Source organism: Oculina patagonica, chromosome 12, assembly GCF_052425735.1.
Source record: "Oculina patagonica isolate OP01 chromosome 12, crgOcupat, whole genome shotgun sequence".
Classification (NCBI taxonomy): Eukaryota; Metazoa; Cnidaria; class Anthozoa; order Scleractinia; family Oculinidae; genus Oculina; species Oculina patagonica.
This window is the reverse complement of record NC_135769.1, coordinates 24,037,333-24,061,103: the sequence shown is the minus strand read 5'-3', so window position 1 is coordinate 24,061,103 and position 23,771 is coordinate 24,037,333. Positions and strand designations below refer to the sequence as shown.

Here is a 23,771-nt window from a genome sequence, read left to right as displayed (position 1 = left end):
AATTGGGAAGGACACGTGACCCAAGGGGGAGGCGCGCATTGCATGTTTGATACACGAGAAGGATACTAGTATGGCGGCTGCACTGAGTTTTGGTGAGTTGTGATTTGTTATCTTTGTTTTGTACTCTTTCACGTGGATTGTGTTGAAAACTTACATCTTGCAAGGTGAACGTTATTCTGCAAACGCTTGCATAAAATTTGTCTGGTTGAATCTGCAGGATCCGTGCCCTCGTTTTACCGCGAGGTGTATCAGATAGTATGTCCGAATCAAGAGGAGAAGATTGAACGTGATATGTTTGTTAAGATCTTGATGAAATCGAGCCTTCCTAAACAATCGCTTACTCAGGTTTGTTACAGAATGTTTGATAGTTTGTTTGTCTCTGTAAAGAAGGAAATGATTAGCGACGGGGAACCGATCAAAGATTGTGTTCCACGTCTATAAACACGAGCAAAGAACTGACTATTAATTCGAATTATAATCACAAATGTACACAATTACTGTGTCGTGTACAAAAGTCACACCTTTCAATATTTGTAATCCGAAACCATGCTGAACTGGGTAATGGAAAGAGATTTCCACCTTGTTTGTTTATAATATCAGTGGATTTCCTGTTGTCCCACCGCATGACTCAAATTGAAATATAAACTCAGCATGAGGCAGATTTTGTTAATAATCAATCATTAAACTTAATTATGGACTCCACCATAATAACTAGTTTTCAAAATATTGTCAGTGCCGAGTTTATTATAGTACAGCTGTAGTGTGAATGGGGTGAATCAGTTGTATGTAACATCTATAATTCTTGTAACTATATTAGATTAACTTTAATTTATCTGTGTCAATATTATTCTTTCTTTAATAATATTTTGTTGTGTTCCTTGTTTGCATAAGTTTTATGGAAAACCAGGTATAGTCACTTGATAAATCAGCCAAAATCACAACAACAACAGTAATGGTCACTGAATAAAAAAAAACTGTTGGTACATTTGTAAATGATTTCTATTGATAATTTGCTATTTAGTGACTCTACCTGGTGGTTAGTTAATTAATAGTGTCATATTAAATAATTGTGAGGTGTTATTATTGCAATGTTCCTCAATTGAGGGTCGTACAGGGGTATTCTCGTGATGCGCGATTAGCTGATTTAATTTTCCGTGAAACGTGAATTTAAGAAATTATTTTTTGTGATCCGTGATTCAAAGGTTTTTCGTGACCCGTGAAAAACTTCAATTAATAACTGATATTCCTGATTTAACCACTTTATTTCACGTGATTTTGAGTCGCGAGACCTCCAGAAGATTTACGATGACTGAAAACATCCAATGTGAGGCAGCAGAAACTAGCACGAATATGCAGCCTTCTTTTGACTTGCTCGACTTTGCTTTTTCAAATTGACCACTTTTCTTTACGAAAGAACAGGACAAAAAATAATGTAACTAGCTTATTTTTGTGATTTGGGAAAATAAAATTTTGATCTTCGTGATCCGTGATTCATTATTTTTTCTACCTGTGAACCGTGTCAGAGATCCCTCCTGTACGAGCCTCTCAATTCATAACCAAATACTTGAATTACTGGGATGCTCATCACCAACGTGAAACAGTGTTATGTGCATAGCAGCTATCTTTCGACATCCATCTTTTGATGTGCTAATCAAACACAACGGATCAAAATACACCAACCACAGCCCGCTAGCATGATCTTCTGAACTTGTGGGCTCGTTTGCATGAAACCAACACGGATATTCATCGGTTTTGATTCTAATTTTTCAAACAGCGTGTTGGAAGACAATGTCGAAAGATGGATGTGAAAAGATAGTCTTTGTGCTTGAAACACTGAAAGCTGCTATAATTGAGTGATTTTTTTCTTCTCTGGGACAGATTTGGGAAGCTGTAGATCCCAGACAAGACGGATATGTTACCAGAGATGGACTGTACAAAGCATTAGCATTAACCGCACTTGCCCAGCAAGGGAAAAGTATATCTGAGAAAGCACTGGAGCAGTTTGTTGATTCAGGTAAGGCAGGGTATGACTTATTTCCACACACACACACACACAAAAACGTAAGCTAAAAGATCCCTTTCAAAGATGTCAGAGTATTGGCAGAATTAGTTATATTTATTAATATCCTACCAACACGATATATAACCAACATGTTGAACACCTTTTGTGTCCAGAACGTTGGTACAGTGTTTGCGACAAATACTGTATCAATGTTTTGGACACCTTGCCATCATTATATTCTAACATGTTGTGCGGCTGTATGTTGGCAAAATCACAATCTGATTACATACACAGGCACCTGCTGTCAATCTTGGGAAGCCCCCTTAAAGGGCCCATGTGGATTTTAGTGGATTTGTGGGAAAAGAGTACATGTATATACACAAAATGGTAATATGCATCAACAAATCATTACAGTGCGGCTACTGTAACCGGGGTCACCCAGACAAAGTTAGCTTCAGCCAATGAAATGTCGAGTACAGAACAAAGAAATTTCAACTTCTTCGTTCGCCACGAAAACAGATCGATACTATGACTGTATGGCGGCGCTGAATTTTCAATTAATTTCAATTACATCCATTTTAAACTTGAGTGGTTGTGACAGCAACATTTGGAAGGTAAATATTAGCGATGTTTATATAAGAGAAGTTCGAAACTGTGTAAAAACGGGGAAAGAAACGACCGTATCGTCTGTGTCAATGGTGCGTGGCGGAGTTCGCTCGTGACAATTTCAAGTTTTGTCGTTTGAGTAAATAAAAATAAAATTTCAATTTGTTCACTCATGAAGCTTATGTTTTTGCGTGTTTATTCAAGCTAGCTGAATTGCCGAAACTTTCGGATGTATACGGCCGATACGCTTTCGGTGGAACTCAACGATCGGACTTCGCAGAAAACTAAATTTATCACGCTGGTAATGTGCTTTGTTGTTTGCAAATACGCCACGCACTTTGCCTAACCTATGACCGTCGCTTTCACTGGTACGTTATACAGCGCAGAATGTCTTCCTTCGCTAGCATCACGTGTATTTATTTTCCAAATGGTACAGCTACCAAAACTCCGGTTGATGCCGTAGAGAAAACTTGAAATTGTCACGAGCGAACTCCACCACGCACCATTGACACAGACGATACGGTCGTTTCTTTCCCCGTTTTTACACAGTTTCGAACTTCTCTTACATAAACATCGCTAATATTTACCTTCCAAATGTTGCTGTCACAACCACTCAAGTTCAAAACGGATGCAAGTGAAATTAATTGAAAATTCAGCGCCGCCATACGGCCAAAGTTTGTATCGATCTGTTTTCGTGGCGAACAAAGAAGTTGAAATTTCTTTGTTCTGTACTCGACATTTCATTGGCTGAAGCTAAAAAAGTAGAAATCTTTTGTTTCAGTTCTGCTTTCTGATTGGTTAACTTTGTCTGGGTGACCCCGGTTACAGTAGCGGCACTGTAAATTATTAAAAACTAGCAATGGTATATTGCAACTGAGTTTTGATTGGTTAACAGGCAAGGGTATATGAGCTCATATACCATTGACCACAAATATGGTAGCCAATATGCCTCAACAAAAACAGCTGGAGAGATTAAAAGAGATTGTTATACCCCCTATCTCACAATAAACGTACACCAAAATTGTTATTAAAAACAATACAGTATATTAATGACCTTTATTTTATGTGTGTTTTAATTTCTAGTCACAAGTTATATATTTGTTTATATTCTGCAGATTTACCAAAGCCTTCATTAGGAGACCTGTCAGATCTCAAAACTCTCAGTGTGCGGCACAGACGCGAAAACAACCCAAATGTTCTGGGTTACAACTATGACGAACTTGCGAGTTTGGACACAGTTGACGTGGAACTTGTGCCAGAAAAGAAAGGAATTATCTTAAAGCACAATGAGTATCATGTTTCAAGCAGGGTAAGAAATTGAAGACCTGTTTATTCACCCAGACCTGTTAATTCCCAATTGTCTTATGCTTAACAGAATTTTTAATGTGTAAGATCTGGGATAGGTACAAAACGTGAACCATCTGGAGCCTCTTCTGGAGCCCCTTCTGTACCCCTCATTTGGACCCCATCTGGACCCCCTTCTGGACCCCCATCTGGAGCCCCTTCTGTACCCCTCATTTGGACTCTATCTGAACCCCTTTCTGGACCACTTATTTGGACCCCCTTGGACCCCCATTTGGACCTCATTCTGGACCCCTCATTTGGACCCCATCTGATCTGGAGCCCCCATCATTTGGACCCCCTTCTGTACCCCCTTTTGGTTTGGACTCTCATCTGGACACCCTGTTGTTTCCAGAAAAAGATGGGATCGTATGAAACCAGAAACCAGAATTTGTATCATTTTTTACTTCTATAATATGGACACCTATAAATACAGACACTGCTGTCTGTTTTGCGTCTGTAGTAAAGAGGTTTGAAGGCGTTATTGATTCACTTACAGAAATTTATTTTTTGATTGCTCATCTTGTTTCAGAGGCATAACTGCACGGTAAATAGGCGTTACAACGACTTTGTTGCCTTCCATGACATGCTGTTACTGAGGTTTCCATATCGTCTCATTCCAGCACTTCCTCCAAAGAAGCTCATGGGTGGTATGTTATAGATAATTGTTTTAATATAATACAAAAGTGGTTGTTTGGGTCTGTGTTCTTTGAAGAGAGGCTGTAACAATCAAGAGAAAAATGTTAAAAAATATGACGCACTGAAGAAAGATTATTGGCTTCATTCACAGTGGATTTGTAGTTTTTAAACTCCTTATTTAATTATTTGTCAAGTTAAAACAAAGGAAATCAAAACTGCAACCATTGTTTGGATATGTGATCTTATTTCTTTATTTTCTCTGTAGTTTAAGTTTGGATTGAGAAGATATATCATCACTTTTCCAAACAACTCAGTGAAGTTCTTCAAAAATACTCCACTTTGCATTGTGTTTTCAACTCACTTCTTGGTGTTTGAAAATGGGATGAAACACTGCTTGAGAGACAATTCTTGTTCTTTTATCTCCAGCAAGCAAAGAGTTCATTGAGGCCAGAAAGAGAGCATTAAAGCGTTTTTTAATGCTTGTTGTGAGGCATCCAGTGCTCTGTGAAGACAGGATTGTCAACTTCTTTCTTACAGTAAAGGGCTCAGTAAGTCTTCTGTTTTTCAACATTAAGAAATCCTTTGGAGATAGAAGTGGAGTAGCATGCAGTGAGGAAGAGAAAGAAATGTAATCATATCAGGGTTGCCACAGGTCAGGAAACGGTCATGGAAAAATAAAATTCTTGAAGGTCAGGGAGCAGTCAGGGAATTTTATTTTAAGTCAAAAAAATGACATTTTGAAGATATGTCAGGAAAATTGAAATTATAACAATTTTTGATTTAATACCATTTATGGCTAGAAGAAACATTTCAGGTCAAAGTGATCTCAGTAATGTTTGGAGGCTGAAGGCCACTACTATAATCTGACATTTTGTATTTATTTGGTCAGGGAATTTTTTTTTTCACCGAATTTTGAAAAACGATGTCTGTGGCAACCATGCATATCTGTAATTTCCCTTTGTCGCCTAATTGGGTTTAACCCTGATATTGGCTTTACAAATAAATTGTGTGATTCAAGGCAATATTTTTTGTGTTTGTTCCATTGTTATCAGACATTTTTAGGAATATTACTTTAGTTGTAATTATTTGAAGGAGTTAATTATTTGACTTAAGTGAGGCTGATGTTTTCATAGGTGAGCTTGAGCAGAAAAAAATGCAGCCAGTCCAGACCTATAGATAAGGCATTAAAGCATTTTTTAACTTTGCAGGATATTGGTCAGAAATTGAAGGATCAGTTCAAATCAATGCCTGATGAATTTATGTCCAGCCCTCTTGCCTCAAAAGCTAAGGTAACAATTATTTAATATTTATGTTAGGGAACTACAGTGGAAGTAATCCAGTAACAACAGCCACAAATCCCAAAAAAAAAAAAAAAAAAAACACCCTCCAAAACACCCTAATACACCACCCTATACGGACATGATGTTTGACGCATTGAAATGCAAAGACCAATCCAAACAAATAAAATAAATAAATGCTTTTCATTGAAGTGAAAGCGAAAACAGTCTAAATACTCGACAGCAGTCTTGCAGCCATTCACTGTCTAGGACGGGTTAAGGCCCTGTTTAGGACAGAGGTGCTTGAAATTATATACCTCATTCAGGGCCGGAAGGGGTCAAAAACCATACCTATCCAGGGGCATGTCCCCGTATAGGCCATATAAGGGGAATGCTCCTCCCCTCCCCCCGGGTAATAGTCATGAAAAAAATAAAATACTGCATCTAGTGTTGGTATTTATTAATCTTAACTTTCAGTATTATGTTGTTGTTGTTGTTGTTTAGGAACTAGTTCCCATGGATACACAAGCTAGCTTCCAAAGCAGTCGATTACAAATTCAGGCCATTCACAACAGTGTGGAAAAGCTAAAAGACATTGCTGACAGGATGACTGCAAGAGCACTGGGTTAGTTATCTGTTAACCCTTTGAGACCGAATGGCCGAACGACCATAGAAAGCTTATAAAATGATGATTGACAGATAGCCCTATGTCTTGTCTCTCACATATCCAAATTTGGTTTAGATATGTCAGATGAAACTGAAGATAGAGAAAGTATAATGACTGGTCCAAAATAGAAGAATTTCATTAAAATTAATTCAGGCTCCAAAGGGTTAAATGCCATTTTAACTGTGAGATAGAAAAAATATTGTTATATTATTAACCCATTGACTACTACCGGTAAGTGTTTTGCGTGCCTTTGCATAAATGAAAATTTTCAAGGAATTGTGTTAATGTACAAAATAACTACAACAACATTTTGATATTTTTAAGTCATGTTCATGACCGAACTGCACTGCTTTGTAAGATATTTTAAGTTAGATCTTGACCACATTTCTTTTGTTCATTAACAGGCTTTTCTTCTGACATGCTTCAATTTGCCAAGGAGCTTACGTGAGTTTTGTAAGAAACTATAAGTTGCTTAAGTAATCAGTTTTAGTCTCCATGGTAAAGTCTGCATCAATCTTACTGGCTGGAGCCTATCCCGGTTTCTGTAGTATGAAGCAACTAGGAGTATTTTCACTCCCCCTGGATGGGATACTAGTTCATCGCTAGGGTTACCCCCCCCCCCCCCAGCATTAGTTCACTGGTGCCCATTTATACATCTATACATCACTTGAAGAGTTAAAGTGTCTTGCCCAAGAGCACAACACAGTGACCCCGACCAGGGCTCGAACCTGGACCAGTCAATCCAGAGTCCAGCGTGCTAACCATTGTGTCACTGCTCCTCCCATATTAGTCTCCATACAATGAATAAAATGCAATTTATGAAGTAGAGTGATAACAAGAATAGAGAAAATCATCAGCTTGGAGATAAAATACCTGGGGTGGGGGGTGGGGGGAATCCCAAATGAAAGAGACGATGATGCTTGTTGTCTCACTCAGGTTGTTCAGGATGGAACTTGTTTTAACTTGTTGATAATTGCCCACTTCACTGTTTCAAAGTTTAGTTAATTAAAAGTAATAAATAATTTGGAGGAAAATATTTATGTCAGACAACTTGTATCATTACCTTTACAGTGCTCTTAGCAACGAACCACACCCGACGACAGTATGGGCAAGTGGTAATGACAACACATGGGGCAACCTTAAACATGGCTTCACTGGAATCACACCTTACTACTCCAAGCTATCGGAAAGAGGAGCCAGCTGGGTGAGTTAAGGACAGGTTTTATGAGTGATACCATTCGTCTCAATATGAATGGTTTCTTCTAATTCACAGAAAATTCATGTTTAAACTGACTGCAGCGGTAGGGATACTGGCTCCTGTAAATTTAGGATAGGTGGTCCCGCAAAGATTTTTTAAATCCTCATCTTGCCAACGAGGCACGTTGTGCTGAGCTGGCTATAACAATTCCATATTTCAAAAGCATGAGTGGAATAATAATTTATTTTATTGCTCCTCAGTTTAAAAGAGAAGATACAGGGGCTGTTGAATATTTAGCCTTATTCTTGGACTTAACTTCAAGTTACAAGGTATGGAATATCTGCTTAATATTAACTTGTTGAAAACAGGAATTATTTTTAATAAAGTGAGTTTAGGAGGTGTAAATGGTATGCTTCATTTTGAAAAATATTATTACACAATAATTCTCAAACTCATTAATAATTCATGACGTTATGCCCCACGCCCCCGGGTCGGGGATGAGTGGACTCAGACGGTGTCCTTGTTTTTCTCTCTTCTCTTACTCATTTTTACATCAGGATCTGTCGTGTCGCACTGCAGCCCTTTTTTCCTTCGGACTCACTCGGTTTCTCCTAGGGCTGCTTCTCACTCTTCTTGACTCCTCCTCTCCCTTTCCCACTTATTTTTCTGTGCTGCTCTCTCCCGCAGTCTTTTCCTCGTTTTCGGGGCCTCCTCGCGGCAAACATTTTCCTTCGTTCGCGCTTCAAGGTGCAGCGAACTGATACTCACAACATGATCGACTGCAATACAACAGGCATAGAGGGAAAACACATCATATATGTTCTTTAGAGTCATTCAACTGGCACCAGCGATGCCTCGCAGCGGCCTCGTGCTCATCTGTTTTCTCGTGTTTGAATCGGCTCACTCGTTTTGAAATAGTACAAAAAATTGGAGAACTATGTACAATAAATAGAGATATTCACCTTTTGAACAACTGGGTCTTGGCCAATATAGCCTCCATTTGGCACAAAAATATGCACTAATGTTTGTCTCCGCACATAATCTGTTCCGAGAAGCGAACAGTTGTTCGAGAGAAAAGCTCAAGTAAAAGTGTGATCTTCGAGGAACAGATTATGTCTAAGGAAATATATTAGCATTTTTGAAGCCAAATGGAGGCTACTGTTTTTATTATCCTTCAAATAGTTTTTAAGCAAGGCCACTTAATTTGGGAGACCTTTTCTCAAAAATTTTAAACGTCAAATTAATTCTGCCAGTGTGCAAAAAGTTGCTAGTCTGTTGATAATGTTCGGGCCTATTCAATTTTTTACAATTTACTTAGAATGAAAACTTAATGTGCGAAGTAAAATCGCAAAGTTTGAAAACTGGGGAATATCACTTGGGAGAAATGTCATCTGATATTCCCCATTTTGCTGCACGCATGGAAAATATTTGATGGATTATAACAGGTGATTAATTTTTTATACCAGGACCTCTGCGAGCGACATGAAAAGGGAGTGTTAAAAGACCATCAAAACTCGCTTCACAAGATGCAGCAGATCAAAAAGCGTCAGATTGCGGCCCAAGCAAAGGGACAAGAACATGCTGTTGATCAGCTTGAGTCCAAAATAGTTGAACAAGAGACAGACATCAGCAACATGGAAAACCGAAACTTTTATTCCCTCCACTGTCTACAGTTGGAGACACAGTTGATTCATGCTAACATGAAGATGTTGGCTATTATCTTACAAAAAATGGTAGCGTCACAGATACTAGGTCACAAAGAGGTGAGGCATCATCTTGTCATTAATTTTTATAGTCATCAGGACCCTCCAACCCTCCATTCAGGTCAAAAATACCTGCATTGGCTTTTGTTTGTTTGGGTGCTGACATTGCTGGTATTGTTAATACATGCCAATGTTACAGGTCAAATTAACGTTAAGTTATTCTTTTAAGATGGTGGCTCAAATGACGTCACATGACGTCATATGACGTCACAACCAACAAAAATTATGTCATCTTGTATAGTAAGCTACAGGCTTTCTACTCAGTGCAAAATAATTTCACTATCCCTTAATAGAACGAGGGGTTCCATTCATCCCCCCCCTGCCCCCCCCCCCCCAGCAAAATAATTTTGCTGTGCCTTAGTAGAACAAAAACTCTGGGGAGGGATTTCATCCACCCCCCCCCCCTTGTCCCCCCCCCCCCCCCTTGTACAATTACAATTATGGTGGAGTATGAATTTGCTTGTATGTCTGAGGGTTAACTTAGTTTAAATGCTTTTCTGGACTCTCCTCTTCCACTCCAAGCCTTCCACAAAATAAAATGGAAGCAAAATTTACTTAATTCTTTGTGTTAAAGTCATTTTGTGTCATTTTCAACGTTTTTGTTCATAATGTGTTTTCTTGATCACTACTATAGGTAGGTGAAGTATGGAATGAACTTGAATCGCATGTGGATGGTTTAGTTCCCAGCGGTTCCCCAACATCATCGCCACCTGGTTCTCCTCCTATGATGTGATCTTAAGATCTTATTTGATGAACATTCTATTTTAAGATACCTATCAAATTATGACATTTGGCACTCTGAGACATTTAGTATTTCATGTGTCATTTGTAATGTTATGTGTCCAGGGGAGGGAGGGGGCACTCCCGTCAATTTTATCAATTTGTTGTTCTAGAAAACAACCGCACCTCCTCCACAGAGGGCTTGAGCATACCCCCTCCTCCATCCGCTCTGGAAACTCTAGTAAAGCTTCGTACCTTCCTTTAAACGTTTCGGCCTAAGAGGTCCCACTCCCTGTCAAAATTTCCAGTGACCCTCTGTGAGATGAGTATGGGTATTTTCTGTAAGCACACAATGGCATGCCCATTAACATGTTGCCTGCCCACATGTTGGCCGGATCAGATTGTTATATCTTTACCACTTAGGTACTACTACTGACAGCTTAGCGCTAAATCATGGACAGCTTTAACACAACATTTTAGAAACATACCCCACACCATTGAAACCATAATTGAAATTTCACAAAATTTCAGAGTTTTTTAAGCCTTTTGGAATTTATGTCAAATTAATTTGAATATAAGGCGTACGTGTAGATAGTAAACCTTAAAAAGTAACTAGTGAGTAAAAAACCTTTTATATACATGAAGTATATATCAGTTTTAAGTAACTTCTTTGTTTGAGAAAACATTATCTCAGACATTGAAACATTATAAAGTGAAAGGCTGTGAAGTGAACATTGTAATGAAAGGCGGGGATTTTGGGCTTTGTGTCCCGCTTTTAAAACAAATTGAATCAATTTTAATTTATATTCTGTAATCAATAACTGAATGGTTGTCTAGTATAGTTTAACTTCCAGAAAGTAATAAATAATTATAAGATACTGGTTGGAGAAGATTATAATCTAAAAATTATTTTGTAGAAAAGAACAATAAAAAGGATTATATTTGGGTTCATGACATAAACAAAACACATCGGCAAACAACATCATTAGAGGACAGTTTTTTGTATAATATGGAAGTGCTACATGGATGCTTTCAATAAAATACTCAAACAGTTGGGTTTCATTCACAGATGTAAACGTTCTAGCCTCCTTGAAATAAACAGTTCTATGTGACACTTTATATGGTAGTTTGTCCAGTCTTAAAAGTCACCGCAATAAACAATATGTACCACATGAAAGTACTCTTTGGGAGCTTTCATTTAAATGGTCACACAGGTGACCGATTAAAAACAGGGAAAAATGTAAGCTGTGTAAGTTTTTAGGGTTTTTGTGTTCTGGTCATGCGACTTACCAAATATGGTCATGACTACTGGCAACCTTCAATGGAACAAAACAGGACCAAAAAATAAACCCAGGGTACTAAGGGAGTCCAAGAAATGACAGCTAGAAGTGATTTATAACCATTTTGTAGTTAAGGGTCTCCCCCTTAATGCATAACCACAATCCCATAAACTTCCAACAAAACTGTGTATAAATAAATTTACACTACTCTTTACCCAGAAAACATGGGATCAATTTAGGTTTCTGGGAAACTGCTCACCTACCCCTCCCCAAACCTAACATTTTGCCCAAAGCGATAAGTAATGGTTAATGTTAGGTTTGGGGAGGGGTAGGTGAGCAGTTTCCCAGAAACCTAAATTGATCCAAAACATGGTCTCTTTCAGTCTGCTCACAGTGCAGCGAAGACTGCATTTTACCCTTGTTAACTTTTTGGCCACTTGCTAAGTGTAAACAACATAATAATGGTGGCACGTCAGTTTTTTTAACAATCGTCGTTGTTGGAAATAAAATTTATTAGGTTTTGGTTTTAAATTTATTAATTTCACAAAAATGGCCACGATTTGTTTGGCTGCAAAATAATTTCATTTTGAGAAGTAAGAGTGTTTTGGGACAACCCAAGTCATGATTGACTCAGTTAAGTTAAGGCAAAAAAAAAAATAAGAAAATAAAAACAAAAACAGGAAAGAAGTGGTTTTGTAATATGCAATATCTAATGTACATGTAAAAGCCTTCTCAAACAAAATAGTACATTACATCCGCGTGAAAATCATTTCTTATCTTAGCGTACTGTACTTAATGTAAACAATAAGGAGATCCTAGTCTTCAAACTTGGCTTTTTCGTGAAGTATTTAAAAAGCTTTTACTAATATAAATGACTGTTTACATTAGAAACGAGATTTGAAATTAAATTGAATCACAGGAAGCCCACAGAAGCCGTGTTTGTGTTGCCTTTTGTATTATTTTTGGTGTTGTTGATTAAAACAGGGAAATTTGAAGAATTATTCTTCAAAGTGCTCAGGTTCCCTGTTTTGATCAACAATAACACCACACTTAATAAGATTAGGTTTGTTCAGCATTGTAATTTTCTTCATGTGATTCAGTAGCCAGTGTACAGCCGTCCCGCTCCCCTCAAAAAAATGGGATGGCTGTACACAGGCTAGTGATTCAGTATCGTTATTTTTCAACTCTATGACTCCATTAAAATGTTTACAATAAAAGGTTTCAATCTGCTTGTGTGGGCCCACTGATTGAACCTAATTGTAGGAAAGAGTACACCATGTTAATTATATACTAGGAACAATGTCAAGTAAAACAAGTTCTTAGGATGTATTAAAATGTATTTTAACAGTATTGATCACTTTTGGGGTTCTGCTGCTCTCAGTTCACACAAATACTGACAAGATGACACAGAGATTCCAACCCTTGCAATTTCATTATCAGGATACTCCCGATTTGATGTGTTGCCTCCCGCTCTCCCGATTTTTATCAGATTCTCCCGATTTATCATGAAATTCTGAAAACAAGGAAAAATTGCTTACCGGTATCTTTAGTACTTTTTTGCAATCTGAGTAACAAAAGTAAAGAAAAGCACCAAAAATCTCTTTGAAAACAATAAAAACCTTATAGAATAACTAAGAAATGATGTCAAAATGCCAGAAATGTCACTTGAGAGAACCTAAATTTGCAAGATGTCCCAGTGGAACATGCCCCCAGACCCACCTAGAGGCTTGCACTTTCAGCTTCCCTATTTTCCTTCACAAAGGGTTGGAATCTCTGATAATACCGCAAGTCCCATTGTGTATTTCTATAAATTATCCATACCTCCCACACAGAAGGGATTTTTCCCAAGAAACCCCCCTATCGCTACCCTTCCCCTCTGGAAATTCATGCATTCCTTAATGTTTTTGGTCTTTCACACCCCTCCCTCCCCCAGGAATTTCCAATCCCTTCTGTTAGGGGTGTACTGGTAGGGGCATATTTTTCTGGAACCACACATTAGAAAAGGTGAGATAAAAAATAATACCGGTATTATGGGAAATTTCTTAGCCCTCATTTGAAGCATTTTGAACCGGATAAGAACTGAGCAACACTCCCAAAAGGAATTTAAACAAAGAACATTCTGTTCCTGGAGAAACAACAGCATGGTTATCAGATTTACAAATATTTTGCATTGTAGCAAATAAGTGGGTACATCCTATCAGGAAACAGATATTTGCTAAGAAACACTTTATGACTGGCGTATTAGTCACTGATTCCTGTGAATAAACTACTGAATACTATTGTTTGGTCACCCACTTGTAACTTGCAACTTTGTGCCAAACTCAAACAAAAGTCGTCCTCCAGGCTATGAGCCCAGCCATCAAGCCTGAAAGTGCAACACTAAGATGTCAGACACATTCTCGTCCCCAGAGCCGATTGCCCCTCTCGCCGGCTAAGAAGGGCAAGTGGCTCTGGGGACCAGAATGTGGATAGACATCCCTTTATGAATTCATCATCGTCGTCATCATCATTATTGATTTAAGACAGTAAGGGACAATTTATCTGTCTGTGAAAGGGGTGCCATGCAGCCATGCTAATTAATAGATGCAAGCAATGAATGCTGTCAGAATTGCACAACACATCTTGGGAATATTATTTATTTACAAGATTAAACCTGAAAACTATTAGCCTGCGAATCAGCCGCCTCTCATTGCTCCCACTACTTTCGCACGTAGTAGCGGGAGCAATGAGGGGCAGCTGCATGTATTGCAGGCTAGAAAACTATATTTATTGTTTTCAGGTTTAATCTTGTAAATAATGTAAAACTACAAACAAAGATTTTTCTCTGGTTTATTTAAAAAAGAATTAAAATAATAGAGAAAATAGACACTTTCACTTTGCTAATTTATGCCAACAGTTTTATTTTTTTGACATGTGGGATTACAAGTTTTGTTTCTCGATCAAGTTGAAAATAACTTACTTCCTGATGCTTAGCATCAAATTATTGTTATTGTTTAGTCCAAAAGTAAAACCTTTGTCAGAGACAAACAATATTATTGTCCTATTATAATGTCTACAGTAAAGAATGTGCCTTGATTATGTTTTCCTCAACATACGCACGCTAAAAAAAAACCAACGAGTTCAAAATTACCAAGAATTTCATCGTTAAAATAAGATAACCATGCATCAATCAGGCGCTTTTTTTTCACGGTGGGAGGAAAGAAAAAAAAATGCCTGATTGCAGGTTAAAAGATTGAACCTGTTAAGCGCCGGGTACGTTGTTCAAAGCACAATAAATGAATTTTGATTTCAGTTTTTCAACATTTAGTGAGGTTTTTCTGTTTGTATTTTCTATCTTCTAGTTTTGACGTCAACTAATCACAAACTCCACAAAACATAAACAATGAAAACATTTTTATGCAAGAGAAATTAAATCGAACCCTCAATAAGTTTTAATCCTGGGTTCATGTTAGTCGGCCTTTGAACAACCCATACCCGAAATTGTGGCATGGTCTAAAAAAAAGAAAGCACCCCAATTAAAACAGCATGGATTACTTTCTATTTCATTACACAAAGGTTACAGTCAAAGTATTCAGTGGAACAACAGATTGTTCACAATCAATACCTGCTCACTTTCAAAGTCCAGCTTTGCATCTTAATGTACCAGTACAGATTAGCGAGTCTCTAATTCTTCTAATCGACAGCTATACAATGTTTTAAATTATTCTATAACTAAACCTGCTTTTACTTAATGTTTTGATTAATTTATATTACATATTTACATTATGAGTATACTATTATTGGTACATTTGTCATACTGTTTTAAGTCTAATTTTTCATGCCTGGAAATTTTCCAAGCCCATGATGCCAAACACAAATATTGATCACAGGTTCCTCAATGAGGACTACTGTGACAATGTCCTGCATACTTACAAATATGCTTCTGCTTTGCTAATTTGTAACTAGAAGTTATTACAATAATTGAAATCCTGTCTCTAGTCCTTAACTAGGGACTAGCGGTATAAAATGCAGGCTACGGACTGCAGACAGGGTAGTTCGCAGTCAGCAGTCCATGCACAGTCCGCAATCCATGTTTTATACTAACCAGCTATTTTAAAAAACATAATAGTAAAACCAGACAATGGAAATTTATTTAGTTACACTTCTTCATGAGTCCTACTAAAAAACGTAATACAGGTTTAAGGCAAGGTGTCTACAAGGAATTTGAACAGGTCAAATACCCACTGCTCCCAAAATGTCTAGGGAGTGTGCCCAAAATTATGTTTTAAAAAAGCTAATTGAAAATAAATTATAAACAATAAATTTAATATACCGGTAATTTAGTATAGATGAATGAGGTTAATTACATACAATGGAAGACACATCAAAATGTATATTGTACATGTTATAGTGTTATATAATAACACACTTGAACCTCATTAGTGAGAACTTGAAATTGGATAGTACAAATTATGTCATTTAACAGATTAACTTGCACCATCACTTTACAGGTACTATAAGTCTTTTCAATTAATACAGTTCTTAAAGAGTTGAACATTTTCATAGCTATTTGACAATTATGTTCAAATATGTCAGAATAATCAATTTACTTGCTTGCAGTGTTCCACTAGACTGGTCTCCTTTCCAGCTGCTATTTGGGATGTCACGCAAAAAGGGGGAGCGTTGCATGACATGCCAAATAGCGGCTGTGAAGGAGACTAGTTTTTCACTTGTATTTTAAACTTTTATGAGGATTAGCACTTTTCATTGACCAAAATTCAGTGAAAAATTGGAGGCAACATAAAATTGTCTAGATCATAAGGAGGTTCAAGTGTAATCAGCTATGTTTTCACTTTAATTAATTTACAACTCAAGTTCTTTTTTTGTCCACTTCTACATCTCCTCCATAGAACAGACTTGGGGGTGCAGTGTAATGGGTTGTACCTCTTGTTAGGATTCCCTGGAAAAATTAAAGAAAAAATGCAGAAGATGAGTTTAAAGGATGGTCCGGTACATTAACCTGGCTACTGCTAATAATGAAGATATTCTTACTTGGTGGTGGAAGAACAGGGGGTCTGAACTTCCTACTTCCCAAACCATTTACTTCCATTCCTGCCCCTTACTTAGTGGTTCCTTGCCTCAGAAAATATTACATAATGTTACAAAATATTATTTTTTTCAATTTCTCCCAGTTTCCACTACCTTGGGAATCTGGCTTCCTGCCTTCTCTTCTCCTGCCTCCCACACCCCTCCCACCCCTAATTCTCCCAGGCTCCTGCCTCCTACCCCTCCAACTACTACTTACAACCAGAAAGTTGAAGCACTCTACCAGGTCATCTTAAACTGGATCAGCCAGCCCTGTGTTGACACCTGGACCAGGCTGTTTTGAGACCAACTGTGAATTTGACTGTGCTCGCTCGCATGAGACCTGTTCCAAAAGTATCGCGTCTGAGACAGCTTTGTGTATTCTGTGTATGAGTAACTGCAGGTAGGAACAGCTGATTTGCTCATGTTGATCTGGTAATGAAGTGTTTACAGACCCGTAGTCCCATGTCAACAGACTCTCCTGACAGGAAGGGTACTGATCATGAGTAAACAGACCTGATCCTGAACAGTCTTAGCTTGGTCCAGTCTGAAAATCATTTGGGACCACTCTGGTAAGAACATAGCCTTTATAGAATCGTAATTTCCCATGATCAACAATAGGAAATGTCCGCTAGCAGTTATGGCTGAGCTTGAGGCCTCGTCCACACTGACCCGGGTAAATTTGAAAATGGTACGCTTCTTTGGTGAGCGTTTTTGAAAAGCTCCGTTTTTGGTGACCGAAAATGCCGGTTCAGTGTGGACGGTTGGCCTAACCAGGGAAAAAAAGATGCGTTTTCAAATTTACCCGGGTCAGTGTGGACGGGGCCTGAGACTAAGGGGTTCATAATTTGGTTATATGATAACACTTACTCTTCTCTGTTGTTCCTGTCTCCATTGCCACTGAGAGGCTGAAGCAGGTTCACTCACAGGGTAAATGATCTGTAGCTGAGGACAAGACGAGTGCAGGTGTGGATCAGAGTGGCGGCGGAGCCCGTTTGTTTCCTCTCGGCTCTCATTTAACCGATTCTTGTAAATCTCAACCTTTGAAAATCAAGAAAAGAAAAGAATGATTAAATCATATTAATATTATGACTGCTTTCATGTGGACTTGAGCTGCTCAGAACAAAGGCAGACCCCCTTCAATCACAACACAGTCAGGGGAAACTACGGAATAGAGAAGACTACAGTATTCCTAGTTGCTTCGTACCACATAAGCTGGAAAATGCTTGTGCAGCAAGTGAGCCACTTAACAAACCAATGGATAGACTGAAGAATTACTATAAAATATGCATATGTAAATGTCACTGATGAATTCTGAATTCAGTGGCATCCAGTTGCATCTACACTTGGAATGGAGCACTCTTGTTGTCACCCTTTGTTCCAGCCAGCAGGATGGGGATATGTGAATAAGTGAATGAATTCCGAAACAAATTTCACTGGTGGAGTTTCAAAGTATTGATCTACAAAATTATGGCTCCATGCAAAGCTTTAAAACTATCTGACAACACTATCTAAAGTTTGAATTATTCACCTCTTGTGTCAATGTAGCGATAATTTCTTGAGCATCAGCAAGCTGCTGTTGAAGGCAATCTTTCTCGCTCTGTGCTCGTTCACGATCTCTCCTCTCATTTGAGAAATCTTCCTTGTATACTTGTATCTGCAAGCAGGAATGTACATTTAATATTTTTCTTATTATTCTCACATTCTTAATTATTTTTAGGTTCTGAGGTATCAGGCTTTATTTCTATTTGTCCCAGAATGATCAAGTAACTTTATTCACCAACAAAGTGATATAAAAAATAATAAATGGCATCGATCTGGGCAGAAAGTACCACTGAACCGTGATTTAACGAAACCCCTTTATAACCAAGTCCCCAGTGTAATGAACAATATCGATTTCTTCCCCCTGGCCCAAGTTACTAACAGCAAAATGTACTGAAACGGAACCCTTGTATAACAAATCCCCATACAAATGAACACATTTTCTCAGTACCTTGGTACTTTGTTATTATAATAATATTAAATTGTCATAATAATAATAATAGTAATATATCAGTTAATAACACCATTTTTAATTAACAATTAGACTACGAGCCCGACTTTTCTATGAGCAAATAGTCAACGAGGCACAGCCGAGTTGACTATCGCTCATAGAAAACGTGGGCGAGTAGTCTAATTATTGTTTTAGTAGAAACTCCAAAGGATTGCAGCGGGGGTTCCGTTGGTTTTTTAAAAAAGCGCGGTTTTAAATGGAAAAAAAACATTTTAAAAATTTTTTCTTATATTTTGCAGCGCAATACCGGAGGGCCTCATTGCAGTCCAAAACCTACAATATTGTGCACTTTGAAGGCGAAAATCAAGAAAATTTACTGCTTAAAGAGCTACGCGCCGCAACTGTTTTCTATCGGCAAATAGAAAACAGTGGGAGAACCAATCAGATTTGCGGATTTCCAATAGAACACAGCTGAGTTTCTACTAATTACTAATATTATATACTACCATTCTTGTAGCAGACAGTCACCGTAAAATAGTCATGTTATTTTACACACCTGATGTTTAAATACTTCATAGTCATCCACATCTAACAATGATGCACTGCCTCCAGAAGCTCCATATCTTTGGTAGAACTCATTCAGAGTGGTTGCAAGCCTTGTAACCTCAGTTCCAAGGGCAAGAACTTGTGTTTCTGAATTAACAAGCTTTTCTTTAGTTAAGTCCAGTTCCTTCTGATGAATTTCACACTCCGTTTCGTATTTTATCTTTAAAGTGTCATAATCTTCTTTCCACTTTTTGTTGACTTCTATAACCTTAATAAATAAAAGAACCAAAATTAATACAATGTCATTTGAAATAAACAAACTTAATTTGGCCTTTAACTATCAACATTTTCTGGCTAACAAGATAAATAAGTAAAATCTTGAATTTTGCTAGATTTTCTTGAGGAGAAATACCTGTTAGCTATAGATTGATTCTTAGACTGAATGTTTAACAATTAAATATTGACAAATTGCTTTGTATGCAGATGGCAAGCTCAGGCAAACCAAAATTTTGCTTACTCAGCACAGCTGTTGTCGTGGTCATATTTTTTTTTAGGAAATTATATTCTTAAACTGAATGTTTAGCAATTTAATATTGACAAATTGCTTTGTATGCAGATGGCAAGATCAAGCAAACTAAAATTTTGCTTACTCAGCATGGCTGTTGTTGTGGTCATTACCGGTATATTTTTAAGGAAATTATATTCTTGAACTGAATGTTTAACAATTAAATATTGACAAATTGCTTTGTATGCAGATGGCAAGATCAGGCAAACCAAAACTTTGCTTACTCAGCACAGCTGTTGTTGTGGTCATTATATTTTTAAGGAAATTTATATTTAAATGATATCAACATCTACAAATTTTGTGAAGAATCTGCCTATCTCATCATTATTCTAACACCCACTTGATAAATTACATGCATCGCATCAGATTGAGTAAAAATTTAGTTTTTGTGAGTGGGGAAGATTCATATATAAACTAGTGGGAGGGGGAATCTGTAAGTTTACATCAGGTCCCAAAAATTAATGTAGGTACTTGGTCTTCTGTGCTGTTTTTTTTTTTTTTTTTTGTCTTATGTGCCGATGCAAAATTGCAGTTTCCAATTGAGTATTGTAAAAACAGGTCAAGCCAATCACAAATGACAGCAAACCAATCGAAACTCTAAGCAAATACTTATAGCCAGCATGAGACACATGAAAATGTGCGCGAGTGAGTCATGATTGGTTTTGCTTTTACCTCTGTTTAGATGAGAAAGTGGCACAAGTTTTTTAAACCAATGGCTTAGTGTAGTAATCCAAAACCAAGGAAAACGTGATTTACTTTCGACACTCAAGAGAAAATCCCCTTATAGAGTGAAAACTGCCCTGATTGGCTGTAATGTGAAACCTACAAAATGTCATCATGACCTTGAACTTAAGTTACTTCCCTGGAGACCGTTTTGAATACCTGTAGTCACTTCCTGGTTTTAACCACTGTCTTTACTAAGTGTTTCTTTGTACAGTGAAACCACGCAATCTGACTGCCCATGGGCCACGAAAATCGATGGTCATATTACGCCACAAAAAATTCTAATTACAATAATTTGAGTAGTCATCCAAAAGTAAGGATCAACTCCTGTCATCTTATGACTATCCTTCTTAAGAAAATGTGAAGATTCCCACTATCAATTTTTTTTCAAGGATATATGCACGTTCACGTACATTTTGAAAATCGTGGATTTTTCATGTAAAAATGCGATCTGGTTATTGAGTGAAAGTGAAAAAACAACAGAATATGCGAAATCCATAGCAATTTTTGTTTCGTGAAGTATTGTGTACGACTGTCACGCAACAATCAACATGTCAAGGATGTACGAAATTATACTCAGGGTAGTAAACAAGTGACGAAGAAATATATTTAAATTTTTTATTATTATTTTATCTTACCTCATTTAGTTGCCATTCTAAGCATTCTCCGCCACCTTCGCTAGCAGGCCTTGAAACATCTCTTGACTGCTCCTAAAGGAAACGATCCAGAATTTTCTATTAATTAGGTTTATTCAAACAATGCCTGCGATTCAGCAACCATTCTTGATTTTCACACCTAGTTGTCACACCTTGTCGAAAAATACAAGCTTTCTGAGCTTTAGTTGTTAAGAAAAGCTCACTAAGCCAGTGTCAAAAATAAAGTAAGCTCAAACGGTTCGCGCGTTTTTGATGAACACTGAATATGTTAGCTGACATTTGTCAGTGAAATGTCAACAATAAAAATGCTCTTTACGAAAATTACCACAGCTAAAAACCATATTCGATATATCGGACTAACAGCAAAAGGCCTTTAAATAACTGTAAAGTGTTTTTTGTAACTACTGGAAGGCGAAATGCCGGTCAGAAAACGATTTCTAAATGTAGAGTTACGCAATAGCTTTATATCGGTCAACTTCTTCTTTGCCATAATTTCGAACCCTCGGTAATCGTATAAAATAAGACCGCATACCTCCCCATCTCTCTTTCTTGCTTTTTCTGCCTCTTTCAGGAGTTTTCTTGTTCGTGCCTGCTCCTTTTGCAATCTTAAAAGCAACGAACGTTTCTCTCCTAAAGTCCTGACAAGCGATCGCTGAAGTTCCATACAATTCTCGCACCGATTATCTGCCATATTCCTAATTTCCGCAATATTCTCGACACAGTTTAAAATATGGTCGCTGATTTTGTGATTTGACTATAACAATCTAAGATGGAATGCTTTATATACAATCTAACTGAGCTCTATAAACACCAGTCGGTAAAACTCCCAATTGTGATTGTGTAACGGGTCCAAAATTAGCCAGCGATCGAATAACCGAAAGATCGAGAGGAATCTGGGTGATGACGTCACTAAAACGTCACGATAACACATACATTTAGACATGTACAAGATCGTGTTGGGAATGAAGTTACAATTCTTTCGGTTACTTTTTGCAACATTTGACCCATTATGAAGCATTTCTATTGTGAACGAAGATAATCTTTGTAAAATATAGCAATGCACTGAGCTAATGCCATGATATGTAAGAAATATCAACAAACCAGACCGTCGTAAACATAAAACTAAAAACATGTACAGTATACTCCGTCTCAGAGATGATTTAACTGAGTAACAGCGCAATGTCGCAATAGTGTAATAAAGTAACAGCGCGTTCTAGCCAAAAAACAATGATTGAATACTTAAAAATATTACCCCTTGACCTTGCGTGACCGCTATCACGTAAGTTGTAACCTGATACCATACTTATCAACTGGTCTAAAGATATAAACGTACACACAACCTAACCGTTCGGATCGTTTTCGCAGTTTTCGTGATGATCTGTGTGAAAGGACTTTTTCTCTTTAGGGCAAACAGAATCCCGCTGCTGTGTGTCAGTGATTGCAAAGAAAATTTTTTATTTATGCTAAGAGCAAAGGCGAGCATAGCCGGACATGATCGTGCATGCCTGCGTACGTGACGCTTGAATGACGGGTAAAATCCCCTAAAATCCCAACGACTAGGAAATGCCGTCATCAGTGAAAGGGGGTCAAAACCGAAAACATCGTGGTAATTGTCAAACGCTCAAAAATAAAAAAAATAGAAAACAAAAAACATAACTTCCAAAAGCCTGCGCATCTTGGCTTCAACATAAATTGTTGAATTGTTAATTGGTGTCCATTTCACAATATCAGGTGACGCACTTGCTTTGCTTCGTAGAACTTTACGCAAAGCGCACACTAAAAAATGTTTCAGATCGTGGCTCTTTTCAAAAAATAAGCTCTGCCATTTTTGGTAAAATACCTAGTAATACCTGACCGGGTTAGGTAAAATACCTACAGTAGTATAAATACCTGACAGGGTTAATTATGCTGCCTTCACGGTACACATGTTCCTTTATACTGTTCGCCAAATACAAATCTCTTGGACTCGGACAAGAACACTTGAAGAATTTATGTTTCTCAAATTTATTTTTGCGGATTTTTGGAGGATTTCGAATGCTGGGCGATTTAAATAGCATGAGTTTTTTTGTGTAGTTTTTGTTTGGTGAGGATGTAAAATTGAATCCTGAAAGTTTTATCGAATTCCTCAGTGTGGCAAACAATCTAAGGTCTGATAATTACGGCGGAATCAGAATTCGTTTGGCTCTCAGGGTTTTACATTCCAAAATCAAAAGCAATGTGGTCATGCTATCGTGTAAGAAGGAATTTAGTTGAGCTAAGTTCTTCCGTTCAACTGAATAGCTGCTTAAATGTTCCATATATTTCTAAACAACAGAGAGTGCTTTCCTTCCCCTTCACGTTCCTTCAGTTAAACGATATACAACCGGGAAACTTTTAGTTTCCCCACAAAAAAAAACCTGAGTCAAATCGAACAGCAAATCACTGTATTGTTAGAAAAGGCTAGAAATGAGAGAATAGTTGTTTTACATAGTTCCGATGTACATCAATTACTGCGAGTAGCACTATCTCGGCGGGCATTTTAGTTTCGCGCGATAGAGACGGTGATGTCGCGTCTATCCGCTTAATCTTAGGCGAATCTCTCTTGCTGTACACATGACGCGCCGAACTATTCTTATGAGGACCTCCCAGGGGGGGGGGGTCCATGTTCCCTTGTTCCTAACAAAAATTTCCTTGAGTTTCCGTGTTCCCTAAAAGTATTTCTTCGATTTTGGTGTCCCCTGATCCCTAAAAT

General features: G+C 37.7%; 2 protein-coding genes across 2 annotated transcripts; one reads left to right on the top strand and one right to left on the bottom strand.

Annotated features, from left to right (window-relative positions):
- Positions 1-9: 9 nt before the first annotated feature.
- On the top strand, positions 10-12,847 carry LOC144632278 (sorting nexin-8-like). Its single transcript, XM_078490888.1, has 13 exons — positions 10-92; positions 218-345; positions 1,879-2,014; positions 3,724-3,917; positions 4,482-4,599; positions 5,015-5,136; positions 5,797-5,877; positions 6,370-6,490; positions 6,937-6,976; positions 7,604-7,736; positions 7,991-8,059; positions 9,197-9,493; positions 10,128-12,847. The coding sequence occupies exons 1-13, from the start codon at positions 71-73 to the stop codon at positions 10,224-10,226; spliced, it is 1,560 nt and encodes a 519-aa protein (XP_078347014.1). The 5' UTR covers positions 10-70; the 3' UTR covers positions 10,227-12,847.
- Positions 12,848-14,362: 1,515 nt separating this feature from the next.
- On the bottom strand, positions 14,363-21,902 carry LOC144632314 (uncharacterized). The gene is made up of 6 exons (XM_078490936.1): positions 21,573-21,902; positions 21,023-21,094; positions 19,107-19,364; positions 18,089-18,214; positions 17,428-17,598; positions 14,363-16,432 (listed from the first exon to the last, which is right to left on the bottom strand). Exons 1-6 carry the CDS (start codon positions 21,729-21,731, stop codon positions 16,343-16,345), a joined length of 876 nt encoding a protein of 291 aa, XP_078347062.1. The 5' UTR covers positions 21,732-21,902; the 3' UTR covers positions 14,363-16,342.
- Positions 21,903-23,771: the final 1,869 nt, after the last annotated feature.